The 14,669-nt window shown below is 35.3% G+C and overlaps 1 protein-coding gene across 1 annotated transcript in view; it reads left to right on the top strand.

Annotated features, from left to right (window-relative positions):
• Positions 1-14,669, top strand: part of TRHDE (thyrotropin releasing hormone degrading enzyme) — a 371,390-nt gene that overhangs the window by 253,080 nt on the left and 103,641 nt on the right. Inside the window, exon 7 of the mRNA XM_072843285.1 lies at positions 10,063-10,128. Coding sequence (XP_072699386.1) covers positions 10,063-10,128 — 66 coding nt within the window. The remainder of the gene's footprint in view (positions 1-10,062; positions 10,129-14,669) is intronic.

Genomic DNA, 14,669 nt, shown 5'->3' on the forward strand with positions numbered 1-14,669 from the left:
AGTTGTTTCCTTTCGTGTGTCATGATGTAAATGCAATTTCATTTTTGTTTAGAGACTCAAACTTCTCGGTGCTATTTATGAATTCCCTGTGCTCGTCGCCCTCTTCTGTAATACCAGCTCTGTCAGCTATCACCGGGATCAGCCCCAGTGCCTCTGCAGTCCTTTGTTCTGGTCCCTGATCTATATCTGTATCCCTGCTTCACCCTTTCTGCCTTACTTCTAACTATTATAGCTTTTTAGGTGTGATTTCGGGTATGATAATTCTCCCTGTCTTGTTCTCTTTTAAAATTGCTACTGTTAACTGTGCCAATCTATATGAATTTTCAGATGAAGACGGTTTCTAGGAAAAGTCTTTTGAAGTTTTTATAGATTAATTTTGACATTTTTATAATAACAGCTCTTTCTAGCTTAATAAGAAATATAGTTCTTCTCTGTTAGGTCCTTGTGTCAGCTATATGATTTTTTTTCCATGAAAGTGCTGAATAATTTTAAATTTCTCCATATGATACTTGGTTTTCTTATATTTGTACATTTTGTTTTTGAGAATAAGACACTGTAAATTAATTATTTAAATTAGGTTTTACTAATTTATATCAACCCTCTTGATTTTTATATACCAATCTGTGTCAGGCAACCCTGCTGCACTCTTTTATTGATTTTATAGAGTAATTCTATACATGTGTCTGGATTTCTGTTAATTTGTTGCTTTATTGCTATCTTTTGCTTCATATTTCTGTTGTTTACTTGTTCTATTGTACTGTTGAATGTAAGTATTAACAGAGGCCATTTTTGTCTCTCATTTTAAGGAGAATGCATATAATGTTTCACTATTCAGTGTATTTTTTGAAGATGCCCTTTAACATGTTAATGAATTCCCTTCTTTTCCCACCTTACTAAGATATATTATTTTGAATGAATGCTAAGTCATAGCAAATGTTTTTCCCACGTATATTGAGATCATTATATACTTTATCTCTTTTAGTCCTTGATGTGATGAATTATACATAATATATACATATATATATAATTTCCATACATGATCAAAATGAGATTAGACTATCATTTACTTTATCCAATTTGCCGATCAGTTATACAGGAATCAAAAAAATGCTAAGATTTTGCTCTTTTTTTTTTCTTCCTTATAGTAATTTGTATAAGGCAAGGATAACATGTTACAGAATTTCCTTTAAAGTTGAGTTGCTGCAAAACTGTTTGGCATGGATGTGTGTGTGTGTGTGTGTGTGTGTGTGTGTGGTTTTTATAATTTTTATTTTTTACCAATGATTAGTATTTTTACTTCTTGCGTCTAGTTTTATAGAAAATTCTTTTTATCTAAGTTTTCATATTTATTAGCATGAGTTGTTATAGTATTACCTTACTATTTTTAATTTTTTCAATGGTTATATGTCCATCTTTATTCTTAATATTGTTCATTTGATATATTTATTCCTTCTTTTTCCCCTTGAGCAATTTTTTCCAGAACTTTTCTATTAGTCTGGATACATCTGATATATTTTATTTTTCATCTTCTCAACCATTTCTTGATTTTATGTTCCGTTTATTTCTGCTCTTATGTTGTGTCCTTCCATGAACATTCATTTGAATTTGCAGTATTGTTATGTTTCAGATTTATTTAATTGAATACTTTCATGTAATTGCTATTTCGGACACTGTTGAAAGCTCCCTATTTCCTTTGTCTCTGGATCTGTGGTCCTCATTTTTGGTTTCCTATTGACTTAAATATAGATTGCACTGTTTGAATATCATTGCCTGGGAATAGTAAGAATGAAAAGTCTCCAGTACAGGGGAGATGCTGAATTTCATAATGGGGAAGATTGAGGCCTATGTATTGGCTACGAGCTCAGGGCTTGGATTACTGATTTAAAAACAGCAAGGAGTTGGTGGATACTTCTCTTAGCCGGGAACATCTTTCACTGGCAATGGAAAAGTTATAGCATTGACAGCTAATAGGTGTGCCAATAAGTCTAAATGACATGACCTGCTGCATCCAGTTGTGGAAAGAAGAGCAGTCATATGAAGCAATTAGTGAGGGATGTAAAATAATTTGATAAATTGTGTAGTCAGGCTTAAAGGATTTATGACTGCAGCAGAGAGAAAAGCGTTGAAAGCTAATATTTGTGGAAAGTATTCTATGACAGTGTGGACTTTCCCTGTCCCTTTGAATAACGTATAGGACTTAGAATTTAAGATTGAAAAAGAATATTATTGCTATTGCAGTAAATAGTATGATTAAAGCATGATGGCATAAGGAATGCTCATGGGATAATGAAAAGATCAGCTTAATTAGAGTAGAAACTGATTATTTGGCCATATGGGGAAAATGTGTTGGTAGGCGATGGTGAGTTTCATTGTGTATGGACTTGATTGGCTACTTTAAGAAATTTGTTAAAAAGCAAAGAGTTTAGGGGTAGGGAGCTAATATAAAAATGACAGTCATGATGAAGCCAGTGATAACAACTACATACCTGTCGAAGCGTATTAGATGCCAAACACTGTTTCAAGTGCTTCCTATGAATTATTTAAATGAATACTTAGAAAAATCTTGCGGTAACTATAATCTTCATCATCATCAGCAGCAGCAGCATCGCCATCATCAGTAGTGGTAGTCATTGTTCTTATATTTTAATGTAGGTACTGACGGAGCTCATCCAGTGTGCCTAAGCTCTTCATCTAGTAGGTGACAGAGCTAGGACTTTTAGCAAACATGCTTCTTCAGAAGTAATTATCACAATTAGTCTGGTGTGGTCCATAGGATGGACTTGAGAAAGAAAATGCATCTGGGGTTGTCCCTGGAAGGCTGTAGAACAATTTTGCTGTGTAATGATAGTCTTGGCCTCAGAAGTAATAAGCCAAAGAGGACTTCACGCTTCCAAGCATGGGTGACTGGAGCAAGGGGACATTAAGTCTCCTTTCTTATGTTGAATCAACTTTCTTTACCTTTCTTTGTCCTTTTTTTCTCTTCTCTGCTCTCTTGCCGCATCAGCCTTTCTTTCTGGTCATCAGTTTATGAATGAGCAATGTACAGGATTAGATATTTATCTTTTTCTTCCTCAGGACCTAAACTTAGCTATCATACTATTGTAAAAAAAAAAATGTATTTTTGAAAGACCATGGAGGATGTAAGATATGCTTTTACTCCAGACCAAAAGCCATTCTTCAGGACCAAGTCCCGTGAGAACACCATGTTATCTGCACACATATCCAGTTTTAATGCACAGACATCATTTAGAAATTTACATCTTAAAAATACTTTGATTTAGAATCAATGGGCTAATCCTTCCAGTAACTTAGATAATAACAAGAAAGTTCTACCTCATGGTTTCTGTGCGAATCCAAGAACTCAACAACTTGAATAGACAAAACCAAGTCTGGAGGCAAGTTCTAGTAACCACAAACCCCTGTGCAACTTCGGATAAATTACTTTGTCCTTTGGCCTCAGTCTCCCCTATAGGTAAACTGAATATAATGATACATTATTCCTTACCTGATTCTGTCCTGAAGAAGGACAAACACATCTATAACGGGAAATGTAGGAATATACCCACTAAAGGGCCTCTTGAAGAGTAAGAAGGGGAAGATCTGGTTTTGGTGTGCATGCTAGTTATTATTAAGGTACACAAATGGCCAGCTTATTCCAGTAGCCTGCCCCCCAACTATTTATATTAGTTTGGACCTCAGCATTTAAAGTTGTCCTACTGGGTCAGATTTCTAAGAAGAAGACACTGTAGTGTGTGAGATATTTATTGGGGGAGAGGAGCCCATGAAGGTAGGGAGAGCCTTATCAAGACTACCCTGCAGCTCACAGCCTGTGCAAGGAGCCAGGGAAGGAAGAAGCAGTGGGTGATAAGAGTTTCGGATTGCAACCTGTTTGCAGGAAACATTCATCCAGGCCAATGGAGACTCTTTAGAGCAGAATTTCCTGTTATAGGAGTCCCTATCTCAACAGGATGGGCCCACATTGATTAATTGCACTGCTGTGCTTAGTCATTGGGTGTGTGTGCACTGAGGAAGGCCCTGCTTTCGTGGTGGCAGATGCAGAGGGCCAACAGTAGAAATGTTAAGCAGTACATTTTCATGGCTGCCATATCCACATATAGCATCTGACAAAAAATCTTACTATTTTTAACCTCGCTAGTGTTTTTTTTTTCCTTGCTCAACCTGTCCTAAACCAGCTTTGTGACTCCTAGTCTAGCCACAAGTTCTGTTATGCCAACCAATTTATATCTTCTAATTCATCCCCAATCCTGTGCATATCGGTCAACTATTTCAACTATGTCTCATTGAATTAGATTCCCCTCTTTTGGGAAACATCTGCTGATTCCAAGAAATGAGTAACTCTAAGAATTTCCTTTCTTTTTATAAGTTCTTGCTGTCTCCAGTGTTTCTGAGGAATATCATGTAACTATTTTGATTTAGGATCAAGAGAATATAAACCAGGTTGGTTAAGGACACTGATATTGAAGTTGGATATGGATTTCTAATGCTGTGTCCATAACTTACTACCTGTGTTCATTTGGGCAAGCTACACCACCTTTCAAGCCTCAATTTTCTGATCTGACAAATAAGATAGTGATATTTTCCTCATGGTACTGTGAATATGGCATCTAGGAGGTGCTTAATGAATGAAAGGTACATTATTAATCATTTCAACTTGGACTTATGAATTTTCTGCTCATTTCCACATTCTTGCTTCCTCATTATCTTTTCACTGGAGTTACTTCAAACCTAGTTCCACTTTCCAATTCACGTAATCTCAGGACTATATCCCCTGTATTACTGAGAAGTGACAGGCTATCAATTATTCATTATTTATTGAGAACCTACTATGGGCCAGGAACTGTTTTTTGCAATGAATCTACCGCAGTGAGTCAGATAAGCCAAATGTTCAACTTGATAGAATTTACAATCCATTCCCTCAACTTCTGGGTTATATACTTCAGAATGTCTTATTTATCTTTACTTCCCCTTTCTGCTGTTGTCTTGCCTCAAGGGAAGATTGTTCTTATGTTTTCCAAACCATAATTCTTTCTTTACCCTGTTATCCTAGAGTCGTGGTCCAAAAGCTCTCTCTTGATTTACTGTGTTTCCATTAGATCATCTTTTTCTTTGCATAAAATTTTCTCCCATAATCTCAAAAAGAAAAATGCAAACAAACCTCATGTGAACATGCTTATTGCTTTTTCTTTCTTCCTTCTGTTTCCATTGTTTTTCAATCTGGCTTTCACACCAAGTCTACTTAAATAGCTCTTGCTTAAACGTGACCTACTCTGGACTTCTCAGCTATTTTTTTCCCCTTGAAATCTGAAGCACTTATTCTTAAAACATGACACTACTTATACCCAGTACTTCTGTTTTTTTTTTGTTTTTTTTGTTTTTTTTTTTTTTATATCACAATGTGTCATCTTTTGCTCTTAATTCCATTTCTTCAGTGATTTTTGCAATGGTTATTTATCGGGTGCCTATTACAGGCACTCAAGTGAAGATCATACCGACTCTGGAAAGAGAGAGTCTAAGATTCTATTTTCTCTCTCCTTCACTAAAACCTTCGTGCTTTTCTCTTAGTGATCTCACCCACCACAAATGCTAATTTAGGTCTTCAATCATAACCTGCCACTGAACTTCATTCCTGTGGTTGCATGTGCCTTTTCTTCCTCTGGTTCCCTACCTGTTCCTCAAACTCCACAAGTTTTAAACAGCTGTTACCGTATTCACTTACCTAGTCCTTCCTTTTTTTTTAGCCCTTCCTTTTAAATTCTACATATCTGCTAATATCATCTTCTAGTCACGGAGGCTTTAAGGTTGAAAGTGATCTTTGTTCTATTCCTTAAACCTGTCTATGATTTTATTTTCATTGTTACCGTTATTTGCTTCTGCTTCTAGTGCTTTTACTTCCTCCTAGGAGTATCATAGATAAGTCAGTTGAACAGTGCAGGGATTGGGGGCATTGCCACCCCATGCAAAAACCTGTGTATAACTTTGACTCCCCCAAAACTTAACTACTAATAGCCTCCTGTTGACTGGAAGCCTTACTCATAACTTACATAGTCAATGAGCACCTATTTTGTGTGCCAGGTGTATTATATTCTATATTCTTACAGTCAAGTAAGATAGATGCTACATTATTAAAATCAGAAGGGAGAGAAAACACATACTGTACTGTACTTATTGAGAAAACTGTGTGGAAGTGGACCAGTGCAGTTCAAATCCCTGTCGTTCGAGGGCAAACTGTACTTTTAAAACCACCTTTCCAAAATCCTTCCTCCTCTTCTAAATAGGATCTAATTCCTTAGCCTTGGCACTCACTCTTTTCTAACGATGGCTTACACCTTACGTCCCATTGGATCTTCTATTGCCTGGGTTTATACCCTTTGTCCCTCGGTGTCACCTTCCCTACTTGTGCTTCTCACTTTCACACCCACGTGACTATACAAAGGCCATTGTTGCCATTCTTTACCCTCTGTTTAACTTTGTTCCTGGAATCCCATCCGTCTTTCAAAGTCCAACCCAAGCATTTACTTTCTTAGACCCCCCTTTATCCCGCATCCCTCCAGATAGAAGAACTTTCCCCTCTTCGGAAACAGAATAGAATATTTTATTTCTTTGCCATTCATTGTATATAATATATTGTATCTTCCCATTTCACTTAGGAGGCTTTGAGGTCCTTGAGGACAGAAACTTTTAGCTTTCCTATTTATATTCTACAGGATACTAAGTTCCCTACCTTACTCAATAAGCATATGTTAAAGGAATAAATTAGTTGAGAAGACCTCCCTCTCTTCCAAAGTGATTGCTCATCACTAATGTACACTGATAAAGTAATAAACTGTGTATCCTGGCGGAGTGGCCTTCAGGAATACAAAGTAATTGCTGTGCTTTTACTGACTTCTCCTGCTCTCTCACCCAGTTATACTGTTGAGAGGACACCTTCTCTGAGCCAGGCACAGGGAGCAGGTACCAAGTCATGAGGACACAGCCCTTTCTCTGGAGACCTTTACTATCTCTAAGATGGACACACATATGGAGGCCTAAAATGTAAAAGGAAAGAAATTTTAGCTCAGAACTTCAATGAAAAAAGTAGTCCATAGAGAAGAATTACTACAAGAGGAATGGGTTTATAAGCATACTTTTTTGAAATATTCTTTATGAGATTTTAAAAGAAATCGGTAGCTTCCATCTTTGTATCTCCCTGAACCTTAGTGTAGCAGATACAGTGATGGGTTTTCTTTTTCTTTTTCTTTTTCTTTTTCTTTTTCTTTTCTTTCTTTTTCTTTTCTTTTTCTTTTTCTTTATTTTTATTTTATTTTATTTTATTTTATTTTATTTTATTTTAATCTTTTTTAGTGATGGGTTTTCTTGAGCAAGTCTTTATAAAAATCTTATAGAAACAGTGTATTTATTTCCCATAAAGCTACTTTAGGCTGCCCAACATCCGTTTTCTTTGATTGGGCCTAGAATTTTGAATCACAAGTGAATATAAGTTACCATATTTTAAATGATATTTGCTTGGTGAAAACAATGTTTCAAAGATATGCTGAAAGGGGATTTGGTGTTTTCTTTCTTTCTTCTTTATTTTTTTTAAAAGGTTTATGGTGAATTATGCTCACATTAAGAGGTGTGATCTTTGTTATGATCCATACCTAGTAGGTGCTCAGTATATATTGGCTGAATGATAACAGTTGGAGAGCCCATCTGTCTGTGCAGTTCTTTGATATAGGGATTTTCAAAATTTAGCTTTGGAAAGAAAAGGCTAGTTAAATATAGAAGAGTGCATGCTACTCTGGAGAATTTTAAATGTTCAAGTGGGCAACACAGACACATTTTCTAAAAGTTAACTAAATTACACAGTATAATAATAAAAGAAATTCAGTGGTATTATATAACTTTTAAATATCGATTATATTTCTAGGTTTTATTTCCTGTTAGCACTCAACCAAGACAGGAAAACGGGTACATTCTTTATGATTAGAAAGGACTCTTGCCATTAGACCATGCTAAATTGATAGTTTTTATAGCCTGACAAGAGACCAAGTCATCATTACCTGGAGGGAAACACTTAAATCATCTGAAGATGGCTATTCTGTTCTGAAGGAAAGTTTGAGTTGACTGCTTGAGATTCTAAGTCTCACTTCCCAGGTGGCAAGGGTTAGTTTTTGCTGCAGAACTGACAGTTTCTACCCTCTGGGTGGGTAGATTAGCCTGGGAAATGTATAGGAGGAGAGCTTGTCAAGGAAATTCAAGGAGCAGAGCTGATAAGTTCTAGAGGGAATTCTAAACCGGTCCTGTGATTGAATCATAAGCGCTTATATTTTATGGACTTACACAAGTGTGCAGAAGATAAAGAGGAAGAAGCGAAAGGAAGAGCAAAGAGTGGAAGGTGTGGGAGGAAAATATATCAGAAGAGGCATGAAGCTCTATGGCTTGTCCAGCTTATCATTCGTTGAGTTGTGAATAAAATACCAATTCTGGGAGCATTTTTGGTGGTGATTGAAATTTTTTGAGACATTTCTTTAATGGTGATTCATGGAGCTTGAGTTATTGGATTGCATTAAATTCCAGTTATGGGAAGCAATCTTTAACAAATAATAAAAATTCATTTTTGTGTCCCTGGAGTGGCTGCCACAGTTCAGTTCCAGGCAAGATGAATCCACGTGTGGTCTGTGTGATTGTCTTATGAAAAAGAGACAACTAGTAAGAAATGAGTTGTTGGAGGGTGTGAATTTGTAATGAGTACGAAGTGGGATATTGTAGCTGTCAAGGAGCTTTCTCCCCCCGAAAACCAAGCTGTCATTTATATTTATACTTATGTTGCTCATAACCCACTGTTTTGTAGCTAAAACAACTTAGTGCAGATTGAAACATCTTCTTGAAGCCTCATTTATATTTCACATACGAATTTGTGATTATCCAGGCTTAATCATCATTTGGACTGTTTTGTATTGATTATGTGTCTATCCTTTCACACCGATACTGTTCTATAGTATTATAGTCATTGTTGTCGGTGAGGTAAGCTCTGAAACTACCATTTTCTTCCATTATTCTAAATATTTATATCGATCACATGTTTTACTTGGACGTTTGTTACATCCAGCCTCTAAACAAAGTAGACAGGAAATAAAAACAATTAGCCTGATTTAATACTAATAACTAACACTCATTTCACAGTTCCTGGTTTTCAGACCCAGTTCGCCTTATATATAGTAATTCATGTGAACTTCAGAGCAGTTACAGTAAATAAGGCCTATTAGTCGGGGTGCCCCAGTGGCTCAGCGGTTGAGTGTCTGCCTTCGGCTCAGGTCATGACCCTGGGGTCCTGGGATCGAGTCCTACATCGGGCTCCCCGCAGAGAGCCTGCTTCTCCCTCTGCCTCTCTCTCATGAATAAATAAATCTTAAAAATCTTTTTAAAAAGTAAGGGCTATTACTGCCTACACTTTACAAGGTGAGAAAAGTGAGGAGCAGAGAGGTTAAGTAATTTTCCTGACTTAAACATGGCAAGATGAGTGTCAGAGCCAGGATTTGAGCCCAAGCAGTGTGAATACTTGGTACTCCCTACTCCACTTTTATAGCTCAACTTTTAGTTGAGCCAGGGGTAGAGTAAATGGCTATGTTACTCCAAAGCTGTATTTTAATATGATTATTTATTAACATGGGTATCCGTCCCTTACTAGATTATGAGCTTGTAAGAACAAGAACCATGTTTTATTAACTTTGTCATATACAGCGTTCAATAAAAATTTTATTACTCTTGAATTACAGCTTATTATTGCCTTGAGATACTCACTCTGTCCAGGAGACTGTCCTGAGAAGTCACTGGTTTTATATCCACAGAACTTTTAGATCCACAAAATAAAAATTCAATTGCTATCTGTGAGGTGGGATATTAGATTCATGATTCTCTTGTTTCTTTTCTATTTATAAGAATACAATAGCATGAATGAAGCAGACTTTTTAATTGATACAGGATAATTTTAGAACCGTGTTACTTGATTGAAATTTTCTTCTTCTTCTTCTTTTTTTTTTTTTTTAATACTGTTTCCTACAGGGTGCTGCTCTAATTAGAATGCTGGCTAATTTTATGGGCCATTCAGTATTTCAAAGGGGTTTACAGGTGAGTAAGATGCTTTCTATTCTTTCTCACATTTTCCTTGTCAATATATTTATTCTAAAGTGATTTCACAGCTTGAGAAATTGCCAATTCAAAATTGCTGAATTTGTTGGGAAACTTTAAGATGAATAAGGTAAGCAGTGTCTTTCCATATGACAAATGAAAGTGGTAGATAGGATTCTTACTGTATCAACTGGTGAAACTTGAACTGTTATGCAATTTAGATCTGCTTAATATGCATTTTTTAAATTGAATATTTTTCAAATATGCGAGATTCTCAATAATTGGCATAAGATTTCCTGAAAGCCTACTTTTCTTTCCTACGATATAAAAGTTTATATAAAGTGAAAATAAATTCTGTTGGCCTTACTAAAATTATGTATTTGAGAAAATCTTAATGAAATTTTTCAGACATGTGCCTTTTATGTTGTTGTTTTATGATTGATATGCATAAATTATTTCTTCCAGAGATGTTTAAATGTTTTTACCATTGGAAATACAATGTTTTAAATGAAAGAAAAAAGAAACAGTGTTATCATACTGCATTTACAGTATGGAGTATGGAATCTAAGAGTGATTCTTTAAAAAGGAGGATTCTTAAACTTTTTAAAGCAAACACAAATATAGAAAAATAGAACTTTTATTCCATTGAATCTGTTGGAGTAAATCATGTTTCTAGCAGCTGTGATTGATGAATTATTTATGATGCATTCTGCTACTTAGAAGTGTCCTTTAAAGTAAATTGATGTTCACCTGAAATACAATTATGCTAAGACAGAGAGAGCAATCAATCTTATCTGTTCTTAGTAAGCTTTTCATTTTGAAATTTAAATAAACTACATATGGGATGAGGTCATATTTTAGTAGTATAATTCTATCTTTACCCAAAATAAACTAAAAGATGAAATACAAAGCAAGAGTTAAATATGTTATGACAGGGCTACATGTACTTAACACAACAGAGAAAAAATGTATACATTTGTTGAAGAATAATTTCCCTTAGAAAATATTCTTACCGATTGGTTCCAGCAGGGGCTGAAACTTACTTAAATTAGCTTTTTCCATTCGGGACACCTTCAGAATAGCTGAATTCTAGTGAAACTTATTTGCCGGGTGCTAAAGTCTCTATTCTGATCACATCATCGAGAAGATCTTTTTTTCTCAAGGAGGGCCCTCCATGAATATCAACTGTCTCTCGAGGAATGTCCTTCCTATCCCCAATCCTTTGTTTTTCCCCGTTGAAGTTGTAGCGTGACAGTTCCAGAAACTAGCTAAGCTTTCATGAGGGCAACACAAATTGAATTTGATTTCCTGGTAGCAAGTTGATGTGAAATCATTTTCTGTATAAAATTTTTATTGTTTTTCCTCATCTGGTGTGTATAGAGTTGCTCAGCACATTGAATAACTCTAGTTATATTATTTGAAAAGGATTATTGTTTTGCAAAGTTTTTCTTTATCTTGTTTTCTGATGGTATGCAAAATGCATCCACTTTTAGTATGTTCTTTGCTACGGACCCACTGTCAGTTTTATTTGAAAAAGAACATACCCTTGGACTCCTATTATATTAAACTTCTATTTGAAGCTTGTATTAATGTGTGCCTTTATGCTCTGATGCTTGATTTGGTTAATTTTCAGCTGAGGGGACTCTATGTTTGTCAACATTGCATTTCATTTGCCTTGTGACATCTCATTGATCAGATAGCTCTGTATCCTTCAGTACTTCGCTTGCAGCTTTATTTATACTCATCACTCAAACTGATTTAGTGTATCATCAGCAGTTTGGATTAGTTTACAGTAGATCCCTATGTCTAGGTGATAAATTATCAACTCTTGTGCATGAAGATGTATGGGCTACATTTTGGAAATGACCTCCCGAACAGACAGTTGGTGTCATGGTGCTGAGTGGTCACCAAGTTGATGTTAATATATTTCCCATCCACCAGGCTCTGGGGAATCTTGGCTTACATGTTGCTGTGGAAGCTAGTCTGGACCGTGAGTGCTTACCTCTGTTGGAAAATCTGTTAATTGTTTTTACACTAACCATGGCTCTTTCTATGTTGGCAAATGGAAGTTTATGTTCCAGACAGATCCAGAGTTAGCTTTACAGGTGGAGTCAATCCCAAATTGCAAATAGTATGTTTGTCATCTACATTTTTTTTCTCCCTCCTTTCTTTTTTTGTTATTGTTGTTGTTTTTTTCCCCTCCTTTCTTTTCTTCCTTCCTCCCTCTTTTTTCTTGCCTTTCCTCCTGTCCTCCTTCTTTTCTTCAGTTTATTCCTGGGACTTTTCATGTTCCACACAGGGACAAATCTTATAATGGTAATTTCTTCTAAAATTTGTGTTCTCTTACAATTTTTGTATCCTTACAACCTGTCTTAAACCCTTTTGGAGACAAGGCAATATATTTTATGAATATAACCACAAACATATAAAATACAACACAGTTGACCTTTGAACAATAGAGAGGCTGGGGCACTGACCACCCCCCCGCCCCAAACACACACAGCCAAAAATCCACACATAACTATTGATGATCAAAACTTTACTAGTATCTTACTATTAACTGGAAGACTTACTGATAACATAAACAGTCAATTGACACATTTGTATGTTATATGCATTCATTGTATGCTGTAATCTTATAATAAAGTAAGCTAGAGAAAAAGTGTTATTGAATGTTAAGGACAGGAAAATACCTTTACAACACTATACTATAAAAAATCCAAGTTTAAGTGGACCTGTGTAGTTCAAACCCATATTGTTCAAGGGCCAACTATATATAGTATCTAAAATACACAACATAAAATTTATAATCTAAGTATATACTAACATATAATATATATTAATATCTATAAAATAATTTTTAAATATAATATTTATCTATTAAATATAATAAAAGTGATCTAGAGAGGTAGTGGGTTTCTGGAAAATTTCTAGATCAGTTCAGATGTTCTTATTTAACTTACAAAGTGTCTTGAGTATCAATTCCACTGTATTCATCTACTTTTTGTATTGGAAAATATATTTTCCATTTCAGTTCACACATATATTCCTCAGTAGGAAGGGACTCTAGAGACTTTTGGAGAAAAGTTTTTGTACCTAATAACCATATAATTCATTTGATCAGCTATTAGAAAGTCGAATAAATAGTTTCATACAGAATAATCACAACTTGCCTTGATCCGGTCTTCTTGATATTGGTTTTGGTATGTGTGTGTGTCTAATTCCCTTATTTCTTGAATTTTATTTGATGCTTAAGTGGTTCAGTTTAGCATAGTTTTAAAATAAATTGCCCCAAAACTTCTTTTTGTAAATAGTATGTACAGTCATAAAAATTTAGTCCTGGTTGTCATTAATAAATCAGCTTCTGTTTTGATGTTTAAATTGAAAGTGAAATATAGAGCAAACCAAGCATGAACCCCTGTTGGATTATGTATGCCCTCATAAATAACATATTTTAAAGCATAGAAATGTTTATATTTTTGCAAACTCTATGTATCTACTGTTTTACATAATCTATTTCCCAAAATAATGGCTGGTGTATTTTGGGAAGCATGAGACAATGAAAACGATTCTCATTTCTGTTTCTAATTAATGGTAGGCTTTCTACAGGTCACTAAATCCTTCTTCACCCCTGACTCTATAGTTATGAAATGCAAGAGTTGGACTAAATACTCTTTAAGATTTTTTTTCCAACTTTCAGATTCTCCAAATGTAACATTTATTTGATGCATTTTACTAGTTAGACAATTTGGGTTTAATACTTTAATTTGGGAACAGCTATTAATTTTATGGAAAATTTTGTAAACTAGATGTGCCAAAGTGAGTGACTCCTTGTTCTTGAGTCTTTAGTTATTATCTGAATATTAAGGCTATAAGACCTTCCATGTACTGTAACCACAGTCAAAACAGACCAGCATTTGTCATTACAGAGATTTTTGCTGGTGAAGTTTCTTTTTGTCTCCTACTAGGAAACTATATTTCCCTTGCTTTTTAGTTATCTTTTGTATTTTGTTGCACTTCCATATTTTGCTCTGAATACCTCACAGGTTTATGATTAAGCTGTGATTGTCTCAGGTGACAAAAAATCTCAGGATTTTTTGCAATTTCTTGGTGATTTTTAGTGTATACACTATCTTTCCTAAAGTCAGAATTTCTACGTGTAGTCCTGGAATCAGCTGGAGTCAACGGTACCTTTGGGTCTGATGGCTTTGAGGTGAATTAGAAGAGGAGGAGAATCAGCTTGGTCTTGAGGAGAATCAGCTTCCTCCCAAATGAGTGTCATTAAAAGGGATTCAAACTAGTGACAACTAACTTTTTTTTTAGAGAAAAGAAGAGCTGCTTTTGACTCCAAAGGAAGTTCAGTGGAATTTAGACTTTCAAGGTCCCCATTCCAATTCTCTCCTGTCTCGTCAGAACCAGCCTTTCTTCTCAAAGACTTTGTAATTCTGTATTCTCTGGTAATGTTCTATGGAAGCAATCATTTGTTTTCCCAAAGTCTGTTCTTCCATTTAGACAAATGCAGATGATAATTTAAGAAACTG

Source organism: Canis lupus, chromosome 11 (assembly GCF_048164855.1).
Source record: "Canis lupus baileyi chromosome 11, mCanLup2.hap1, whole genome shotgun sequence".
In the NCBI taxonomy this organism is placed as follows: Eukaryota; Metazoa; Chordata; class Mammalia; order Carnivora; family Canidae; genus Canis; species Canis lupus.